The 21,118-nt window shown below is 52.0% G+C and overlaps 1 protein-coding gene across 6 annotated transcripts; it reads right to left on the reverse strand.

Annotated features, from left to right (window-relative positions):
* Positions 1-2,213: 2,213 nt before the first annotated feature.
* Gpr132 (G protein-coupled receptor 132) lies at positions 2,214-20,109 on the reverse strand. Of its 6 annotated transcripts, XM_039112425.2 has the most exons (4): positions 19,255-20,034; positions 14,016-15,781; positions 8,478-8,568; positions 2,214-4,541 (listed from the first exon to the last, which is right to left on the reverse strand). In XM_039112425.2, exons 3-4 carry the CDS (start codon positions 8,503-8,505, stop codon positions 3,439-3,441), a joined length of 1,131 nt encoding a protein of 376 aa, XP_038968353.1. In that variant the 5' UTR covers positions 8,506-8,568; positions 14,016-15,781; positions 19,255-20,034; the 3' UTR covers positions 2,214-3,438. The 6 variants fall into 6 exon arrangements, with proteins under 6 accessions (XP_038968353.1, XP_017449680.1, XP_006240723.1 ...); XM_017594191.3 differs by lacking the exons at positions 14,016-15,781; positions 19,255-20,034 and adding an exon at positions 20,051-20,109; XM_006240661.5 differs by lacking the exon at positions 14,016-15,781 and having other exon boundaries at positions 19,255-20,035.
* Positions 20,110-21,118: the final 1,009 nt, after the last annotated feature.

The raw sequence follows: 21,118 nt of genomic DNA on the forward strand, positions 1-21,118 counted from the left end.
GTGAGGACCTGGCCCACTCACTAGGCTCTTGGTAACCACAGCCTGATCTAGGAAGTTTCCACGGTGTTTGAAGGTTTGTGGTCAGTGATAACACCCTGACATGACCTCTGCTAATGTGAGAGGAAAAAAGCAACAGGCAGAAGGTAGCCGATGGGGCTGAGCTCTTACTCCCCGCCAGCCTCTCCCACTGCCTCTCCAGCCAGCAGGACCCTGGGGCGATATGGCCACACAGGCCAGCAGTCACAGGGCTTTGGTGGCCGCTCTACTAATCAGAAGGCAGAGCCAGGCAGGCACTTCCACAGCTTAGCTTGCAACAGGTACATTCCTGCATGGACCTTGGCTCTACAGGTTGAAGGTTCCACTGGCTACGGCCCCCTTGGGTGATCACTGCCCTTCCTGTTAGGGGCTATGCCAGTGTCACGAGCTCCAACCTCCAGGCTTCCCAGGTCCATCCGGGTCTCCTCAAGCATCTGTTTCCCTCCCTCCCTCCCTCCCTCCCTCCCTCCCTCCCTCCCTCCCTCCCTCCCTCCCTCCCTTCCACAGTTTATGAGTCCACTGTGTCTTCAGACACAACAGATGGTTGTGAGCCACCATGTGGGTGCTGGGAATTGAACTCAGGACCTCTGGAAGAGCAGCCAGTGCACTTAACCGCTGAGCCATCTCTGAGCCCCAAGCATCCATTTTCTAACTTCACCTACCTGTCCTGTGCATCAGGACAGGTACCTTCAGAGACATGCCCACTCCTGGCCCCGCCCTCCTGTCTGTCTCCAGCCTCCCCAACTGTTGATTTTAGTTGCTTTTACTGATGGCCCATAAGACTGGGGATTCCCAGTAGGGGATTTGGCTCAGTGGTAGAAAATTAAAATGTCTGTGTTCAGACACACACACACACACACACACACACACACACACACACACACAGAGACATGTTTGCTCAGCCTGACTGTGGCCACAAGGTGGCCACAAATCTACTGGGAAATCCCTGTAGTGGAGTGGCCATGGCGTGAGAACACTTTCTGGAATCTTTTGTCTTTCTTAGTCATTCCATTATATGTGCTTCTGTTTTAAGTAAAACAAACTCTGATGGCGTTTCCTGCGTCTAGCCCCTCTCTGTTGCGTGTTCTTGGGTTTATGATGAGAAGGACCACACGGGTAGGAGCCACTGGGGATTCGTCAGGACTTCCTGGTCACCTGCCTTCCCCGCAGAGACTGTCGGGCAGTCCACATGCTCCACAGAGGATTCCAATGGTACTGTGTTTCTGGGGTGCTGGCCCAGGCATGATGTCAGAGCCCTAAGGCTGCAGGGAGGGGAGGGACGAAGACCGGTAAAAGCCATTAGAGAGGGCATCTGAGACCTGTGGAGGACAGGTGGAGGCCCCAGTCCCGTGTGGGGGTCAGATTACTGCTTCAAAGAAAACAGGGCATCCATCTCTCAGCGTGTGCTGTACTTGGCGGAAGGCTCTGGAAAGGGGAGGTTGTTTAACTTCGCTTTGCCAAGGTCAGTATAAAACCTTAAGGACCTGCAGCCTGCTCCGCCTTCCTGCCCTTCACCACCGGACACATCACACTTAGAGTCCCCATGTTCCAAGGGCTCACCTTCCTGTCCTAGGTTTGACCTTCCAAGTGGAAAAAAGGTGTGCCTACAGAGGTTAAAAAAAAAAAAGTCTTATTTTAAGAAGGAAATAAATAGAGCAGCTGTGAAGATGGGGCAGTTCATAAAGTGTTTGCTGTGCGAACAAGGACCAGAGTTTGGATCCCCGGTACCCACGCAAACGATGAGGAGGCATGGGGCATCGTGTTACATGCATTAATCCCAGCAATCGGGAGGCAGAGGCAGGGGGCTCTCTGTGAGTTCCAGGCCAGCCTGGTCTACAGCAGCCAGCCTGGACTACAGAGGACAGCCAGGACTATAGAGAAAAACAAAGTTAATGCACTTCTGCCTGCAGATACCGTCCCAGGGCCTGCAAGGCAGAGACGGGGGGTCCCTGGAGCAAACCGGCTAACTGGTCTAGCCAAATTGGTGAGCTCTGGCTTCAGCGTCAGACCCTGCCTCACTGAATAAAGTGGAGAGCAATCAAGGAAAGTATCAGGTGTCCATGTTTGGCCTTCGCACATCACACACACACACACACACACACACACACACACACACACACACGGCTCTGCACACTCCTTCACACCAAACAAACACCGCTAAAGAGGAAATCAGAGGCTGGTGGCACAAGCTTGTAATCCCATCCTCGGATTGGAGGGAGACACCAGGGTCAGGAGACAAGAAGTCACCCTCCATTGCTCAGTGAGTTTCAGATCAGTTTGAGGTGCCAGAAACCATTTATCAAACAAATAAGATATAAGCAACAGCAAGGAAAGGAAGTCGACTTCTATCCCTGTGTTCTTATTCTCAGCACTGAAGAACTGAAGTTAAGCCCTGAGGTCCCAGTCTCTGATCAGCATTTGTGATGTGTGTGCTTCAGGAGGATCATCTCTGAGGCCCGCCATGCTCAGGGATCCTTGGCCCTTGCACTCCAAGTGTATCGGGAGTCTCTGGAGTGAGGGGGCGGTGGCTCAGTGTCAGCCAGTCCCAACAGTGAGTGACCCAGTGAGGTAGCTAAGGAAAGTACTGGAGTGACTCAGCAAGAGCAGAGCTGGGATTTGACACGGAGCCAACACTGGAGAAAATGGGGCAGAGTGGGGCTTGCTCTTGACCTGCTCTTTCAGGAGCCGCAGCCTACCTCCTCTGTGCTGTCAAGGCCAGAGGTTACAAGGCAAAGAAAGACAGATGTCAGATATCCCCTTCTCTGGTAGCAGCTATACCAACCTCTTCCTGGGGTGTCCACTAGCACTTCCTAATGTAAACGGTTGAGGGGGTCCCTGGGGAGGATGTATGAGACCATTAGGAGCTGGAGCAACTGGTTACCATGCTCCATGGCTCCCCTAGAAGCTAATTCTGTCTACTCAGAACCAGTCCCCTAAGGGTTGGACTCCTATCCCCTATGGCTGTAACGCTGTGGTGGTAACCACGAATGGGTTCATGTCCATCTCTATGGAAAGCCCAGGATGTCCAGTGTTAGCCACTGGACAATGTAGGAAATCGTAGAACATAAAGTGCTCTGTCAAGTGCCCTGCTGATAGCTCTTGGGAGCCCTGCAGAGCACCCTGCTGATAAAGAGCTGTCCTGCCAGCCACACGCTCCCCGAGGCCCTGGAAGCCTAGGGTTATGACTGGTGTCCTTAGCACCCACCGCTTTCCATAGAGGAGAGCCCAAAGGTCCTGGACACCTAAGGAACAGATACTTTCAGAGTTGGTGGCCTAAGAAGGAGAGATCAGCAGTGTGTGCTCCGAAAAGGCATCTGAAGTGTTGTGGACACCCCAGATGGTGACTCAGAGGACCAGGTAGATGTGACCGGTGTTGGTGTAGAGTGAGCTTAGCAGAGGTCGTCAGGCAGTCTCTCCGGCAGAGCCCAGTGACCCTAGCTCCACTGGCTGTGAGCCTGGAAGGTGCACAGTACTGGGGAAGGTGTATGCGTTCATAAGCGCTGTGGGTGAGTGCGTCTCCTCAGAGTCCTTCAAGTAGGTGACATCTGTCTTCGTGGACCACTTCTTCCACCCCGTGTGGATCCTGCACACTTCTTGCCGAGAATGGTCTGTAGCCAGCACGTAGATGATGGGGTCAGCCACACTGTTGACCGTCGACAGGCACAGGAACACTGTAGAGACCGTGTACAGCCTGTTTTCGAAGTCACACACCGCATCCCGGTCTCCTTCGTAGAAGGAAAAGCTGGCGGCTTTGATGAGGAGCACCACGTGGTAGGGAGCAAAGCAGACCAGGAAGATGGTGACGACTGCAATGGCGGAGCGCTTCACCTTGTTTTTCTGCGCAGCGCTCAGGCTATCACTGAGCTTGATGCTCCGGAAGATCTGGTGATTGGTGAAGGCAAGGACGCCGAGAGGGACGGCAAAGCCAAAAGTGAACCGCAGGTAGTAGTAGCCGGCTATCCTACTGTCGATCCCCAGGGGCTCAAAGCAGAAGCTGTCCTCCACTTTCATGTCAAACACTGGATAGTTGACAAGCCCAACAAGAATAACCACACATGCCGAAATGGTGACAGCAGTCCTCTGGTGCCGGTGACCTCGGCTCTCCAGTGCGTAGACCACGGCCATGTAGCGGTCGCAGGAAATGCAGCAGAGCAAGAGGATGCTGGTGTAGATGTTGCAGAAGAAGATGTAAGCTGTCACTTTGCAGGCCTGCTGACCCAGGCTCCATTTGTGCTGATTCTGGATGTAAATGATCCACAGAGGCATGGTGCTGATGTACAGCAGCTCACAGAGGGACAGACAGAACAGGTAGACGGCGAGCACGTTTCTCTGTAGGACTTGCAACAGTGTCAGCCAGGCAGTTAGGCAGTTGGCCGGTAGGCCCAGCATGCACACCACGCTGTACACCGCCACCAGGACCACTCTGCTCTCCTCGTAGGACAACGTGTGGCAGCTCGTGGGGACCGAGGTAGTCTGAAGAGTAGAGGTGACCGCCGTGGCATTTCCTGTGGGACAGAAATGACACGGTGGTAGGAGTTTATGGAGCCACCCTCACTGAGGGAGATGTATAACACCAAGAAAAAGCAAGAAGCTTGATGGGTGGTGGGGTTTGAAGAGAGGACTCAGCAGGTAAAACAGACTTGATGCTGACCCTGACAAGATGAGGTGTTCTCTGACTTTCACATGTGCACAGTGCACATGCATGCCTGCTACAAATGCACAGTGCACATACATGCCTGATTCACACACACAGAGCACACACATGCCTGATTCACACACACAGAGCACACACATGCCTGATTCATATGCACAGTGCACACACATGCCTGATTCACACACACAGTGCACATGCATGCCTGCTACAGATGCACAGTGCATACACATGCCTGATTCACACACAGAGTGCACATGCATGCCTGCTACAGATGCACAGTGCATACACATACCTGATTCACACACAGAGTGCACATGCATGCCTGCTACAGATGCACAGTGCATACACATGCCTGATTCACACACAGAGCACACACATGCCTGATTCATATGCACAGTGCACACACATGCCTGATTCACACACACAGTGCACATGCATGCCTGCTACAGATGCACAGTGCACACACATGCCTGATTCACACACACAGTGCACATGCATGCCTGATTCACACACACAGTGCACATGCATGCCTGCTACAAATGCATAGTGAACATACATGCCTGATTCACACACACAGAGCACACACATGCCTGATTCATATGCACAGTGCACACACATGCCTGATTCACACACACAGTGCACATGCATGCCTGCTACAGATGCACAGTGCACATACATGCCTGATTCACACACACAGAGCACACACATGCCTGATTCATATGCACAGTGCACACATATGCCTGATTCACACACACAGTGCACATGCATGCCTGCTACAGATGCACAGTGCATACACATGCCTGATTCACACACACAGTGCACATGCATGCCTGATTCATATGCACAATGCACACACACACCTGATTCACACACACAGTGCACACACATGCCTGACTCACACACATAGTGCACATGCATGCCTCCTACAGATGCACAATACACACACATGCCTGATTCACACACACACAGTGCACATGCATGCCTGATTCACATACACAGTGTACACGCATGTCTGTAACACACACTCAGTGGCATATGTATGCCTGATACACACACAATTAATAAATAAAAATTTTAAGTAAAAGAGAAGCTTCACAGACTTCAGACTAGACACATCAGGAGTTCAAAAGACTCCAGCTAGAGGAAGCCAGTGGGACCAGAGAGTGGTTAGGACAAACACCAACCCCAGGCCTTGACCGATGTGGGTGGGTGAGATTTTTCTGGTCACAGTGGCCACCTGGTGAAGAAACCTTCAGCCATGTTGTGGCTCAGATTTGGAGGCCCCAAGGTCACGGTCTCTTGGTCCCAGGCTGATATCTGTTCAGTGTCTCTGGTTGTCCTGGCCAGTTGTCCTGGACTGGTTGTATGAGTGACAGGATGCCATCTAAGACCTGCACTGCTCCTCAGATGAGGGCTCCTGGTTAGGAAGGGGACCTGTCCCCAACCGCAGAGCCTGATACTTTCTTAGGCAACTGATGCATTTTCCAGGCTCCATTTTTAATCCTGATAAAACACACATAACACAAAATGTTCTCTCTGTCCGAGTCCTTCATTCCCCAGCATGCAGCTGATTGTCACTAAGGACATCTGCTGTGTGGACCTGAGCCAGTTCCCACCTCAAGAATCTCAGCCTGCAGAGCAAAGCTCTTCTAGAAACACTCACAGGCATGCACATGTGCACACACACACACACATACACACACACATACACACATACACACACATACACACATACACACACATACACACATACACACACATACACACACATACACACATACACACATACACACATACACACATACACACATACACACATACATACACACACATACACATATACATACACACATACATACACACATACACACACATACACACACATACACACACAAACATACACACATACACACACATACACACACACTACACACACACACTTTCCTCCCTTCCATTCTCCCCACCTCTGTAGAGCAGCCTCACCCAAATCATCAGTGCAGATTTAGTCTACTGAGCATAGCATCCTCAGGGTTCATCCACATCATAGCATATGTCAGAGTATCTCTCTCTTTCTTTTAAAAAGATTTATTTATTTATTTATTCTATATAAGTACACTGTAGCAGAAGAGGGCATCAGATCCCATTACAGATGGCTGTGAGCCACCATGTGGTTGCTGGGATTTGAACTCAGAACCTCTGGAAGAGTAGTCAGTGCTTTTAACCACTGAGTCATCTCTCCAGCCCCACATCTCTTCTTTTTAAGATAGGCTAGCATCCCATCAACACATTCCACACACAGGGACATTGCCCAGGGAACATACAGACACTTTGATACTTGTCATGTGTGCCTGAAACCTAGGCTGCTTGCCACTGCTGGACTGTTATGAACAATGTGAGCATTGGTGTCCCCAATTCCTGTCCCTGCTGTCTCTTTTCTGGGTAAACCCGAAAGTGAGTTTGCTGGGTCACGTGGCCACTGTGTTTACTCCCAGGAAGCCTGTGCTACTTTCAAGTGCCTGCTCTGCTTTCAGATCTCTCTGCAGAGCTCAGGGCTAGTCAGCTTCTGCTTTTTTCCCCCCTTCCTTTTTGACAGTGGTATGAGGCACCTTCCTCCCACAATCTGGGTGTCCTAGCTCAGAGGCATGCTGTTATCATATCTGGGTAGAGAAAGTGAGGTTGAGGTTCCACAGGTGGTGAACTGCCTTAGAGATCAATGCTAAATCTTGACATCAGAACCTGTGTGGGAGTCAGCAAGGGTGAGAGATGAGTCCACAGGCAGCTATGGGTGTTCAGACAGCTCCTTACCTGGGTCGCTCTCTTCCCACTGTGAAAACACCCTCAGGCAAGCATGGGAGTCTCTTCCCCCTCCCTGGTTCAGACACTCCTCGGTCCTTCTGTCCTGTCTGTCTCACCACTCCATCCCAGTTCAGGAGCTCCATCTGTGTACCCCACCCCACCCCACCCTACCCACACACCATGCAGTTTTACTGAAAACTGCAAGAAACACAATCTGGGACCAACCTGCAGCCTTGCCTCTCCCAGCACCACACTGAACAGCCACAGATTCCCCAGCATGGCTGACTCTTGTCACCTGCTCAGACCCATATAAACCTTTGGAGCTTCGATGTGGACACTGCCACATACACTATCTGAGGATGAGTGTGGCTTCACAACCCCACATCCCTGCAGGTTACCTTAGAAATGTCTCCCTAGGGTAGGGAGGGCTTCTGGAGTGGAAAGAAGGGAGGGCGGTGGCATCATGGAAAGCCATGGGAAGCTTCTGGTCAACTGCTTACCGGGATCTCCTGAAAGTTCTCTTGGGCCACCAGATGGCTTGTGACTCACCATTTGTCATGGTCACAGGAAGTCTACATTTAGAGTGCAAAATGTCCCCTCACTCTTGTGCCTGGCTTTCTTTAGCACTTGTCAAAACAATTGTGAAGTGAGTATGTCTTGAGTTTTACTGATTGATGATTGATTGATATTGATTGAGATAGTCCCTGGGCTCCCGATGGTTTCACAGCACTATTTAGCATGTGTCACTTACTATGCATGATTTTATGTGATGGTGGGGGATTAAACCCAAAGCTTCATGCTCAACAAGGCCTCTAACAAATTGAGCCACATCCCCAGCCCATTGCATCTGGAGTTCTTGACGGAGCAACCCTGATTCCATTTTCGTTACAGAAATCTGCATGTTAAGGAATCTGAATGATGGGACCAAGTGTACCACATAGGAACTTTTGAGGGCCTTTTTCCATGTCTCAGTCAAATGAGACTCTCTCACCTGTTGCATTGGTGGGTTCTGACCTCATAGTGGCTCCTATGTGAGTTCTGTGGACCCCCTTGTGAAGGTGACTCTGACAGCTTAAAATGACCTGGAGAAAGGGTGTGTTGAAATGGAGTTAGGTGAAAATGCAAACAAAACAAAGCAAAACAAAAACCAATGAGAATTAAACACCCACTCACCCATCCATCCACCCACTCACCCATCCATCCGTCCATCTGTCTGTCCATCCATCCATCCACCCACCCATCTATCTGTCTGTCCATCTGTCCATCCACCCACCCATCTGTCCATCCATCCATCCATCCATCCATCCATCCATCCATCTGTCCACCCATCCATCCATCCATCCACCCATCTGTCCATCCATCCATCTATCCACCCATCTGTCCATCCATCCATCCATCCATCCATCCACCCAGCCATCTATCCATCCACCCACCCAGCCATCTATCCATCCACCCAGCCAGCTAGCCATCCATCCATCCATTCATCCATTCATTCATCCATCCATCCATCTAGCCACCCACCCACCCATCCATCCATCCACCCGTCCATCTGTCTGTTCATCCGTCCCTCCATCCATCCACTCACCCACCCATTCACCCACCCATCCATCCATCCACCCGTCCATCTGTCTGTTCATCCATCCCTCCATCCATCCACCCACCCATCCATCCACCTGTCCATCTGTCTGTCTGTTCATCTGTCACTCCATCCATCCATCCACCCACACAGCCATCCATCCACCCGTCCATCTGTCTGTCTGTTCATCTGTCCCTCCATCCACCCACCCACCCAGCCAGCCAGCCAGCCAGCCAGGCATGCTGTTGCAATGCCTGCCACCCCAGATTGACTCATTCAACAAAGAGTCTAGAACATCCCACAGTCAACACAAGGTAATGCAGGGCAGACAACCAGGCACCAGGGAAGCTGGCGAGCATCAAAGCATCACCCTGGAGACCATGGTTAAGACGGTTATTTGTTGGTTATAGTTGGCAAAGCTGATGGCACCCGAGCTTCCACAGAAAGAATTAAGAAGGGCTCCCAAAAGGCCAAGAAACGCAAAATAACCACGGAGGAAAGTCTCTTTGTTTTGTTGTTGTTTTGTTTTGTTTTTCTGCCTATCGGGTTGACAAAAACCACTAATTCAGTGTTCTGGAGACTGAAGACATGGTATCCCGAAACTACATAATGAGGATGCTCACTAGGTACAAATATTTCAGAGCCCGGTGTTGCAGTCAGTGTCCAACCACCTTAAGAAAGTTTAACTTTGGGCTGGAGAGATGGCTCAGTGGTTAAGAGCACTGACTGCTCTTCCAAAGGTCCCGAGTTCAAATCCCAGCACCCACATGGTGGCTCACAACCATCTGTAATGGGATCCGATGGCCTCTTTTGGTGTGTGTGAAGGCAGCTACAGTGTACTCATATAAAACAAACAAATAAATCTTTAAAAAAAAGAAAGAAAGAAAGGAAGAAAGAAAGAAAGAAAGTTTAACTTTAAACTTGCTGAAGTTCCTCCTAGGGAGTGTTTTCCCCTGATTAAACAATGACCTAAAAAGTTAAGTGTGTGTCCCGCCTGCCCACCTGCTTCCCCCAACACACGTGGCTGCCCCTCAGTCAGGCAGATGACCACAGTATTTGCCCAGAGTACATTGGGCCTTCGGGAGTGGCCTTCTGAATCCTATGGAAGCCAGGCTGAGCCCACAGACATTAAAGCCTGGAGCCTCACAAGTCGCCACCAGTTCCCAGCTCCCCTGCTTCCTTCTCAAGAGTTTCTGAAAACAACAGGAAGCTAAACGATTCACCTGAGGTTGCAGAAGGTCACTGACCTCTGAAGAAGTTTGAAGCAATACATTAAAGAGAGGCAAAGCCAGGAAGGGCAAGAACCACTGTCAAACATTGACCCTTAGCGGGTTCCTTGCATCACCTCACCATGCCTTGACCAGCTGAGCACCAGGACAGGTGGTCCGTCTGTCCCTCTGGGTCTCACTCTACATCTGGCACAGCAAGCTTCTGCACCTCCCAAATTCAAATTACCACTGACCATCACCCCCAATTCTAGCGAATGAGCACATGACTGCATGGGGCAGCGCCTGGAGCCCCAGTCAGAGAGAGGCCTGCACCTGCCTTCCCTGCAACTAGAGTTAGAGTTCTGTAAAGTCAGCCACAGAGCCAGCCTAGGGCAGGTCTGTCTCCTGCAGGGGCTGCACCATGTTCACCCTAAGCACCCGGCAACCCTGAGTATGGGGAAGGGGGCGACGCTCAGTGTTTGGCCACCATGCAGAAGCCAGAGGAAGCAGGGGTTTAACAGAAAACGTGACAGGCACTTCCCTCCTGCGGTGAGGATGCACTGTGGGAAACTGTCATAGCTACAAGTCACATCCTTGTTACCTGTGGACAGAGCTTGGCCAGGGAGACAGAGTGGGCAGTTGGGACTAACTGCTCAGCCTAGACAGAACAAAAGAAGGCCGTGACATCCGCATTTGGGTCAAGTCCCTAACCCATGGGGCATCAACGCTTACATCAAAATAGATCAACCCCGAGTCTCAGGCCAGAGCAGCCTGCACTGGGACATGGGGGTGGGGGGACTGCTCCTGAATCCCTACACTATAATGTGGCCCCTCATCATGGCTGCTTTTGGGTACCCTCAGCCCTCACACAGCATTGGCTTTGTATTCGTGTCAGTGTCCTTTGTGCTCAGGAAATGTCGTGCCTTAGGCTTGTCCCTTTCCCAATCTGCCCCTTCCCTTTGGGATGTCCATCTTCCCTGTGCTACAGGCTCTCCCTCAGAACACCCAGAGCCCCTCCCTTTCCTGTCTAAGCTTCCAGGGTCCCTAACAAGGCCAGATCAGTTGTGAGCATCTCGCAACAACTAGGCTATTCCTTCCACAGGAAGGGGCAAGAGTCAACAGCCCCACGCTCCAAGATACAGGCTTCTCTCAGAAGTGCAGCCAGGCTAGGCTGTCTCATGAATTCCTGAACTGAGTACGGATGTGGAAAGGGAGGAGAAAGATCCCTATGTCTTGTCTTCTCCAAGAAGCAGACACTGGCCTCTCTGTTATGGAGGGCCTGGCCTGGCCTGGTTGTGGACAGTGACTTTTCCTCTTGACGTCCTGGTCTATCTTGCAGTGCTGTGTGTCATCTGTGAGATAGCTGGAAATGGCTGACCCCTGAGGGTAGAAGGTCATGGTCAACCTTCATCAGGACTGTGAAACACTGTGTGCTCCCAAACCTTCCGAGAACCCTGCAGAGAATGTCCTACCGTGTAACAGCCACAAAGGCCACACACCCACATGGTTTACCATACTGTGATGTCTGCTTGGGCCTGGCGGACTCCCTCACTCAAAGGGACCTTTAGCACGCTGAACGCCATCAGGCGGCCGTTGGACAAAGGGCAGCACAACTGGAATGATGGCCTTGGCACGTCACTTGTAGCCACCATGGAAACGAGCCCATGATCCCTGGATGTCCTCGTCTACCTGCCCTAACTCCCAGCCACACCCCTGCTTTCCCCTGGTCCACCAGCCCTCAGACTCATGCTAATGTTTTCCAGCCTTCAAACCACACCTTCGTGCTGGCCACCTGGCTGCATCCCCCACCCCCCATCCTTTCCACTTCCGCCCTCCTGCCTCGGGCGTTCGATAGAGACATCCCCCCACCACACAGCCCCCACCCCCCAAGTAGACCCATCTTGGAGGAAGAGAGGTACTTGGAGTCGCCAGGGCATGCCCAGGCAACACGCCACCCGTGATGCCTATGGCCCTCGAGCCCTGCGCTCTACCACCGCCGCCGGTGACAGTCCTGCCTGTCTTTTGACTGTGGAGCATTCCTTTTTCTTTTTCTTTTCTTTTTTCTTTTTCTTTTTTTTCTTTTTTTTTTTTTTTTTTTGGAGCTGGGGACCGAACCCAGGGCCTTGCGCTTGCTAGGCAACGGCTCTACCACTGAGCTAAATCCCCAACCCCCTGTGGAGCGTTCCTAATGGGCAGGAATGCACAAAGGGAAGACATACTTTGTCTCTACCGCTCAGGGTGGCTGGACTGGCCCTTCAAGTCACCAGCACACTGTGCCCCATTTCTCTACCACAGGAATTTCTGGTTGTTTTGGTTGCTTCGGTCTTTCACTTTTCCATCCTCCTACCGGCTTCTCTGGGGCCGGGTGGGAGACAGCTCAGTGCTTGTCACACAAGTGTGAGGACCTACATTTGGATCCCCAGAACCCACATAAATGCCTAGTTCCCCTGGCAGTCCACCTACAATTCTACCCTCCGAGGGTAGAGATGAAATTCCCCAGAGCAAGCCAGCTAGCAAGACCAGCTGTATCCTCTGAAAGACCCTGCTTCAGTGAAGAAAGTGGCAAAGCAACAGGGGATGGCTTTGAACACCAATCTCTGGCCTCCACATTCACATGCGTATATACACATATGTGCCCATACACGTGGAAGCACGCACATACAAACACACATGCACACACTCATACAGAGGAAGAGAAAAGAGAGAAAGAAGAGAGAGGAGAGAGGGAGAGGGAGGGAGGGGGAGAGAGAGAGAGAGAGAGAGAGAGAGAGAGAGAGAGAGAGAGAGAAGAGACAGAGAGAAGAGAGAAAGGCAAAAGGCAAAAGGCAAAAAAAAAAAAAAAAAAACCAACCCAAAAACCAAAAAACCTTCGACCTCATTTCTGTATTCAAATTCAGAACACTGTGTCAAATTCAGAACGCCCTTTGGGCAGGAACTGTTCAATTACGAGCATCAACTATACATCGTGTGGACCTGGGGGCCCATCCCCCACACCATACTTCTCAGTAACACACATTTCAGTTTGGCTGGTATCTAAGCTGAGTACTTGTGGCAGCCACTCTTCCTTTCCACCCTCCCACCAGGGTATCTCTGTTCTCACCCTGCTACGTGGTTAACCCCCTAAGACGTTGTGCCACGTGCCCTCATCAGTAAGACGGTAACTACTGCTCACGGTCCTCAGTGACTCTCCTGAACACTCCACGAGTCTGTTCTCACAAATCTCTAAGTTACAAGATCTCCTCTGCTGGGCACTCCAAATGCCTGGCCTCAGGAGTCGGTTAGCGGCCAGCCCCAGGATCGAGCCCCATGACCAGACAGCCTATCCCAGTAGAACCCCACTGTCCTGTTCATCCCTGCCCAGAGCCTGCCTCTAACCCTAGGTAAGAAAAACCCCTACCCCCACCAACCACACTGTCAGGATGCTCCTGAGTCCTCCGTGGCCCTCAGTTCCCCGTCAGAGGAAGCCCAGTGTTTCCCCTCTCGTCTGTATCTACAGTTGGGGTGAAGATCTTCCAAAAGCGTCCAGGCAGGTTGGGGGAAGGGCACTCTGATGTGTGCTATTGTCCCTGTGCCCTTACACAGGTGAGCATGGTGCCCCTGAGTCCCATCTTGGGGACAGGCCTTGGTTAAATACTTTGGGCCAAGCCTAACTATCATCAAATCAGATTTCTCTCAGAAACCACCGTGGAGGGCCTGGCCCCCCAGGACCACCCCATCCCCCCAGAGCTACGATCCACTGACTTACCCAAGCCAGCCCGAGGCAGCACAGAGCAGTCCTGTCCTGAGGCAGCGCTGAGCACCCCTCTGCAGGCCCAGCTGAGAGGTTTCAGGAAGTAATGGGGGGTCCGAGCATGCTCACTCCGAAACTCCCCTAACCACAACGGACTAGCGTGAGGCTTACATCACTATGATGTCGATGGGTTGGGGTGACAGAAAAACAGCTCCGGACCTGTTTGACCTTGTTCTGAAGATGGCTCCGCTCAGGAACTGAGAACTGAGAGATGGGGACTCAAAGAGCTCTGCGAGGCAGCTCCACACAGACTAGTCCCTCCACCTGCTCTCCAGTCAGGCGGGGCATCCCAGACCTGACGCCGAATGGAACCACTGATCAGCTTGGTCCTTGTTGGCACAGCCACCTGGTGCCCTGCGTGTACTCTACCACGAACCCGACCGTCCCAGTCGATCCATTTCTGGGGACAGAGCCCGGCAGGGGTACACCTCCACCCCACCTTTGTCTGAGAAACCATCCTTTATCTCAGAAGAAAGCCTTCACTCAGGAGCTCTACAAGTGGTTTTCCTCATGAGAGTCTGAACCTAGAGAGTGAGTAGGTGGCATTCCTGGGACAGCTCTCTACACTGAGGACTGCTGGGGTTGATGGGCACAGCAGCTTCTAGTGGCCCCAGGGTTATACACCTTACATCCAAATGTAGCGTTTCCTCTGGAAAACGCCAGGCGGCTACCGCTGTTTCCCATCGCCAGCTTAACCACACTCAGCCCAAAGGCTGGCTCTAGGTTGTTGACCCCATCCCTGACAGCTCCCAGTGTCTCCAGGACTGAAGGCAGCACTGGCCTTGGAATACACCTTCGGAAGGGCTAGCTGGCGAAGCAGAGCTTCACGGAGAAGCTTGGAAGAACCCAGATCCCAGCACAAGTCCAACGACGGGAGTCCTTTACTTTGTCATGCCAGGCTTCAAGGCTGTGAGGCTGGAGGCCTTTTTCTCACTCTACCCCTAAAGGACATTTACATATTTGTGTGGGTGGCAGTGCAGTCCCTAGAAAGCTGGCCCTCAGGGGTGTGGGGCAGGCAGCTGGTGTGCGAGCTTCCGTCTTAACTTTCTGAAAGCAGCTGTTTTTGGGCTGTGACCTTGAAGAAATTTAGTGCACAGTAAGGTCCTCCCTTACTCTGAGTGGCTCTGAGCATGATGCCACCAGCCCCAACAGTTGACCCCTCCTGACCACGATGTCACCCATGCCTGACCTCTGGAGGACAAAGGGCTCTGGCACAAGTGGATATGGCCTCCTGAAACCTGATCAGCCTTCCTGGAGCTCTACCTTCCGTTCACCGCAAGGGACAGCAACTGTCTCTTCCGATTCTATAGGTGGGCGCTAGCAACCTTCTCAAGTTTCTCAGTTCTTCTTGTGGGCAGTGCTGAGCTTTACACTTGCCCGCCTGTCCCGGAGGCCTCAACACGGCAAACCAGACAGGTCCTCAGCATTTAACTTTCACGTGGTTGTAGCTCATTGTAAGATGGCCGTTCGACCACTCTTTAGAGAAGAGCGCTTTCTAGGATCCACCGTCATCTCCTTGTACAACTAAGTCTGCACTCAGTAGTACCACCCTACCCCGTCCAACCTGCTGACTCCATGGAGGTGACCGATCTAAGGACCTCAGCACCAGCGGTATCAGACACTGTCTCGTGTGCTCACATTGTTCAGCACAGTGTCCTCTGGAGTCACCCGGCTACAGCAGGTGTCCGAATGCTTCTTCCTAATGGCTGGAAAGTGTTGCCCTGTAAGATGAATGAATGCTGCTTATCTGTTGTCTGTAGATGGGCGCATGGCCCGCTTCTCCCCCTGAGACCTCTATCTCAGTCAGGGTTTCTATTGCTACAATGAAACAGCATAACAAAAAATCAGGGTGGGAACTCAATCAAGGCTGGAAACCTGGAGACAGGAGCTGATGCAGAGGCCATGGAGGGTGCTGCTTACTGGCTTGCTCCCTGTGGCTTGCTCAGCCTGCTTTCTTATACAGCCCAGGACAGCCAGCCAAGAAACGGCACCACCCATCACGAGCTGCCCCCCCCCTCAATGACCACTGAGAAAATGCCTTACAGCTGGTTCTTATGGAGGCATTTTCTCAATCGAGGTTCCTTCCTTTCAAGCTGACATAAGATTATCAGGATAGCCTCTAAATAGGACTGCAAGATTTATGGATTTGTACAGCCTTGTCATGTTCTTGTCAAACAGTCATTATTCTTTTTCTTTTTTTTTTCTTTTTCTGTCTTTTTTTTTTTTTACTGTGCGTGGGTATTTGCTTTTAGGTATGTCTGTCCTGGTACTCACAGAGGCCAGAGGAAGGCACTGAACCTCATGGAACTGGAGTTCAAAATGCTGTGAGCCACCATGAGGGTGCTGGGAATTGAACCCCTGTCCTCTGTAAGAGCAGCCAGTGCTATTAACTGCTGAACTGTCACTCCAGCCCCAACAGTCATTACTCTCCATGACACTAAAGTTGCCCCACCTTTGACACGCTGCCTCTGTGCTGGTGATTGACCGCCTGGTCCGTCCCCTTAGGGTTGTCAAAATGTTCACCTATGTCTAGACACCTAGCTGTCTGTTGGATTTGTTGTGTGTTAACAGGATACCTGATCCCACGGCAGATCCCTCAGAGGAGAGTTCTGTCCTCCCCTTTCCCACATTTGGGTCTTACTAAGGCCAAGGGAGACAGGAAATAGAGGTTTCTATGGAGTTGGCCTATCATACACCAGAGAGCAAGAGGCCTCAAGTCCTAGCAAAGGAAATATTGAAGGGATACGCCCAAAACAGAAGAGGAAACGGAAGGAAGGGGCTTTTGAGACGTGTTAACCCGAGGGCTTGCCAATTCTCGATGCCCTGGTTTCTTTGACAGGGGTGTTCTCCAAGTATGAATCACAAGTCACTGCTTTCAACAATGTTCCCAGCTGGGCCCAGGCTGCTCTAACCCTAGAACTTCTGCCAGCTACACCTAACCCATGGGAGTTTTCTCCCCAGTGCTTCCAAGACTCTCAGAAACCAACCCCAGTGTGAGGGGGCCTGGGAGGGAGAAGAGAACTGAGACCAGAATCACCCAGAGCAGAGAGGTTGAGGGGATCCGTGGATAGGGACCAGGGGAAGCATCCAAGGGCATGGAGTTACTAAATGCAAAGGCAGGCTGGAGAGCCCAGGGCACTCAGAGAGACTTAGGGCAGCTGGGGCGGGTGCAGGAACCTTCTTGAGATATCTTGGGAGCTACCCTCCTTAGTGTGGGAATCTGGAACATTCCCTCTCTACCTCTGGAAGTAACCCCAGAAGATTCCATGCTGGCCCAGCACAGGTTCCAGAACCTACTCCCAGACCTGCTAAGACAGCAGCACTGCCTAAGAGCAACCCTGGAGGCTGGGTTAGAGCTGGGTCCCTAGCTAGAACAGGGTGGACATGACTCCCGCCCTGAGTGGTACCTGTTCTTCCTCCCCCTGCATTCCTACCACACTTGACCTCAGACATCTACTGGCCCCCTTGCCTGAGGAAACCCCATCCTTGGTCATGCTTCTCCTGGGCCCTGCTCTTGACTTTCTCCTTTTCTCTGTGATGAAGTCAGCCCGGCTCTGAGGACTGGAAGTAACAGAGAGTTATGTCCCAAGGGCCCATAGCTCTGGATCTCAGCGTCTCATCTGTTACATACGAACCCTTTGCGGGGACTGGAGGCCACAGGGAGGGTCTGAGAAACCAAAGTCTCCTTCAGGACTAGAGCCCTGACCTTGTGGTCCTTCATCTGACTCCACTTCCCTTCCAGCCCCCGACCCCCGCACATCTTTTCTGTCCCTAATTCCATCTCCCAACTCACCAGCCACCCTTGATGATGCTCTCTGACAGAGGGAGTAGAGGCAAAGTGACCCTCTGACACCCCAGCCTGAGGCCCCCCTGACACCCCAGCCTGAGGCCCCCCTGACACCCCAGCCTGAGACCCAGAGCTGTTTGGAGCCATCGGGCACGTTGCAGGACCAGCTCCCGGGACTCAGGGAGGAAGGAGACAGAATAGCTTTTAATGACCAGCCCACAGAGACCTGAACACTGACCACCTACTGTGTGCCAGGCCAAACAAGACACATCTTCTTCCCCCAGCCCCAGGAAAGACCAGTGCCCTCTCTACCACAGCCCATCTCTCCAGGGTCTCTGCTTTAGCACCACAAGCCCTCAGTGGGTACCCTCAGCGCCCAGACCTATTCCCAGCAGGTTCCAGGAACCTTCTCTGTTTACCCTAAAGGTCTCTTGAGGCAGGAAAAACCCTAGCAAGAGAGGTCACCCCCAGACATTGGTACTGCCAGCTCCAAGGGTCTTTCCGGTGAGTCAGCCTGCAGCCCGTATTGAAATGCAGAAGTACACAGCAGAGTGTGTCGGCCCACTCCTGTCCACCCAATCCCAAGCTTCCTGGAGGTAAGTGCGTGGAAGAAAGCCTTCAGCATCCCTCTTTCTGTGGAGTGATCTGACCATGCTCCCGACTCCATTTCTATGTCATCCGGATGCCAGCCATGTCAAAGGCCTGAGGACAGACCGGAAATAAGAAACTGGAGACACGGGCAGCCAGACCTTCTTCAGCTGGTCTCTCCATGCCCAGGGAGCTCCCCTCTCACCCTGACCAAAGCCACCCTTGGGCTCACACCTGGAGGCCTTCATCCAGCATAGAGGACCACCATCAGGGGAAGATGTAGCATCCTCACAAGTACACAAGGGACATGCTACTGCTGTTGGGTGGAGACCAGGGTTACTACTTAAGTTCCAGCACAGGAAGCCCCTCCAGCACCCCAAGTGTCCACAGTGCTCTACATGAAGCCCAATGGCTGCTGCAGCCAACACAAAATTTGGAACAGGCTCTGGTAATGACCCCAGGTAAGAGGATAAGGCCTGGGAGGTTCTTGTACCAGGACCTGCCTCTTTAGGGCACCCGGCCAGGGGACTCTGCAAAGCCGGAGGACCTGAGCTGGCAGCTGAGGCCAGAGCAGCTGTAGGGACACACACTGGGGAAGGCCCAGAGAACCTGGGGCAGTGTTCCTTCCCTCCCTTTGCCACCGAAAGCAGAAGTGACCTAGGAGGGGAACTACAAGGCTCAGAATTGCCCTGGGTACTGTGGTTTGGTCTCTTCTCTATGCCACATACCCATGACACCGTCCCAGATGTGCAGATATGATAGTGAGAGCCCACTCTAAAAGCACCCCACCAACGTCATCCGTCACCCCTCTGTACTTACCAGAAAACAGGTCATTGGGTCTCTAGCCACCTCCCCAAAGGCTGGGGATCCCACCGGGTTGTTGACTGGTGTCTTGTGGGGTCCCCTCACCTTTAACCGGAAGGGGAGGTCTAAGGCTAACGTCACCAAGAACCCCAAACACTGCAGCTTCTGGAGAGGATGGGCTCCCCACCCCACAGGACCCCTCCTAGTCACATGGGCAGACCTCATCCTAAGCCGGAGCCTGGCACCACATGCTTAATGAAGCCATACCCAATCCAGGGGCACATTGGCTCTCAGGCCACAGGGGATGCATCTCCCACCAAGGAGAGGATCTGATCAGGTGAACCGGCTCTACGTCCTGTCCCTTCACCTACTGATGGCCAGGCTCTGTGGCTTCCTTCCTTCCTTTGGGGTGGTGGGTGAGCCATGCACCCCAAAATCACACCTCCCTCCTACCATTAAGACCCAGCTGCTTCCTCACTTTGCCACAAGATCGAGATGCCGGTGGATACACACATGAGCATAAGAGACACATACACGTTAGCCCACGCCTCCATGTCCATCACAAGGGCAGACCGCCTGGGCTGCAGACCTTACTGCCCTGTGACTTCAGGCAGGCTGTCTTACTCTCCAGACCTGGCTCCCTGGTGACAGGTGAGTGGGTGCTCAGCTGGGCCTTTTGTGGGTGCTCCTCCAGACTACAACCCCGGGGATCATCTCTCCAGGGCTGCTGTCCGATTAAAACCACCACCTTGCCAAGTCATCTCACTGGGCAGTTGCTTTCCACTGTTTAATGTGCGCAGAGAAAACTCACCCTCCAGTACTCGAGTCTACAGATTTAACAGTGACGTAGCTGTGTATCCCCTATCCCCCACCGCGCTCTTGACAGTTCTCAGTCCTTCCCTAAGCTCCGCCCTTTTCTTCTTTCTTCCCCTCCCCTCCCTGTCCCCTCCCCTCTCCCCCTGCTCCTCCACCTCTCTGGTTTTGCCTTACCGGAAGTCTGTTGGTTCTGGCTTCTTGTGTAAGAGAATTGCTTTGGAAACCTGCCCACGGGTGTGAATTGCCAGCATACCGTTTCCCCCCACGAGGGGGCGCTTCGTTTTTTTGGGTGGACTCTGGGTCTTCAGCTGCTGGCCAATTGGAAAGGTAGTTTCCAGCTCGGATTGATCGACTGCTGGAAGATTTTCAGAACAGTCTCTGGCCAGTCGAGGGGTGACAAATCACTCCGTGCCCTTCCACAGAGCCTGGCCTCCGTGTCGTCTCCCCAGCAATGACTGAGCGCGTTTTTTGTTTTTTTTGTTTTGTTTTGTTTTGTTTCTTGTTTGTTTTGTTTTGTTTTTTTTTGCTGCACGGGTGTCTCTAAACATGATGTCTCTTTGCCGTAATGACGGGCACGCAGCTGTGGTGCCTGGGGTTTTTCGTCCGCTTTGGATTGGTGATAAATGACCAGTTCCTTCCTGTCACTTGTCTCCTGTGTACCCTCTTTGGTGCTGTGTCTGTTCAGATCTTTAGCCCATTTTAAAACTGGGCTCCTTTGTTGTTGAGTTCTGAGAGGTCTTTATGTATTCTGAAAAGCAAACACTTTTAGCTGATAAATGGCTTGTTCTATCGGTATGCAGTTTATTAGCTTTAAATCTTCCCTCACAGTACAAATCTCTGCTACATCCTATTTCTATTTCTTGGAGGGTTTGTTTTTGGTTTTGTTTGTTTTTTTTTAACTGTTGATTTTTATCTCTGTTTTTCAATGTCCTTGGGTCTTAACCTACTTCTTTGCCCTATCTGTGATCTTTCACATTCGAAGCATAAATTTAAACAGTGAGGTTTAGCCCCTTTCAGGCATCCGGTGCTGAACAGATGAACCCAGTCGTGCATTCAGTTGCCA

The sequence above is a fragment of the Rattus norvegicus genome, chromosome 6, assembly GCF_036323735.1.
Source record: "Rattus norvegicus strain BN/NHsdMcwi chromosome 6, GRCr8, whole genome shotgun sequence".
Taxonomy (NCBI): domain Eukaryota; kingdom Metazoa; phylum Chordata; class Mammalia; order Rodentia; family Muridae; genus Rattus; species Rattus norvegicus.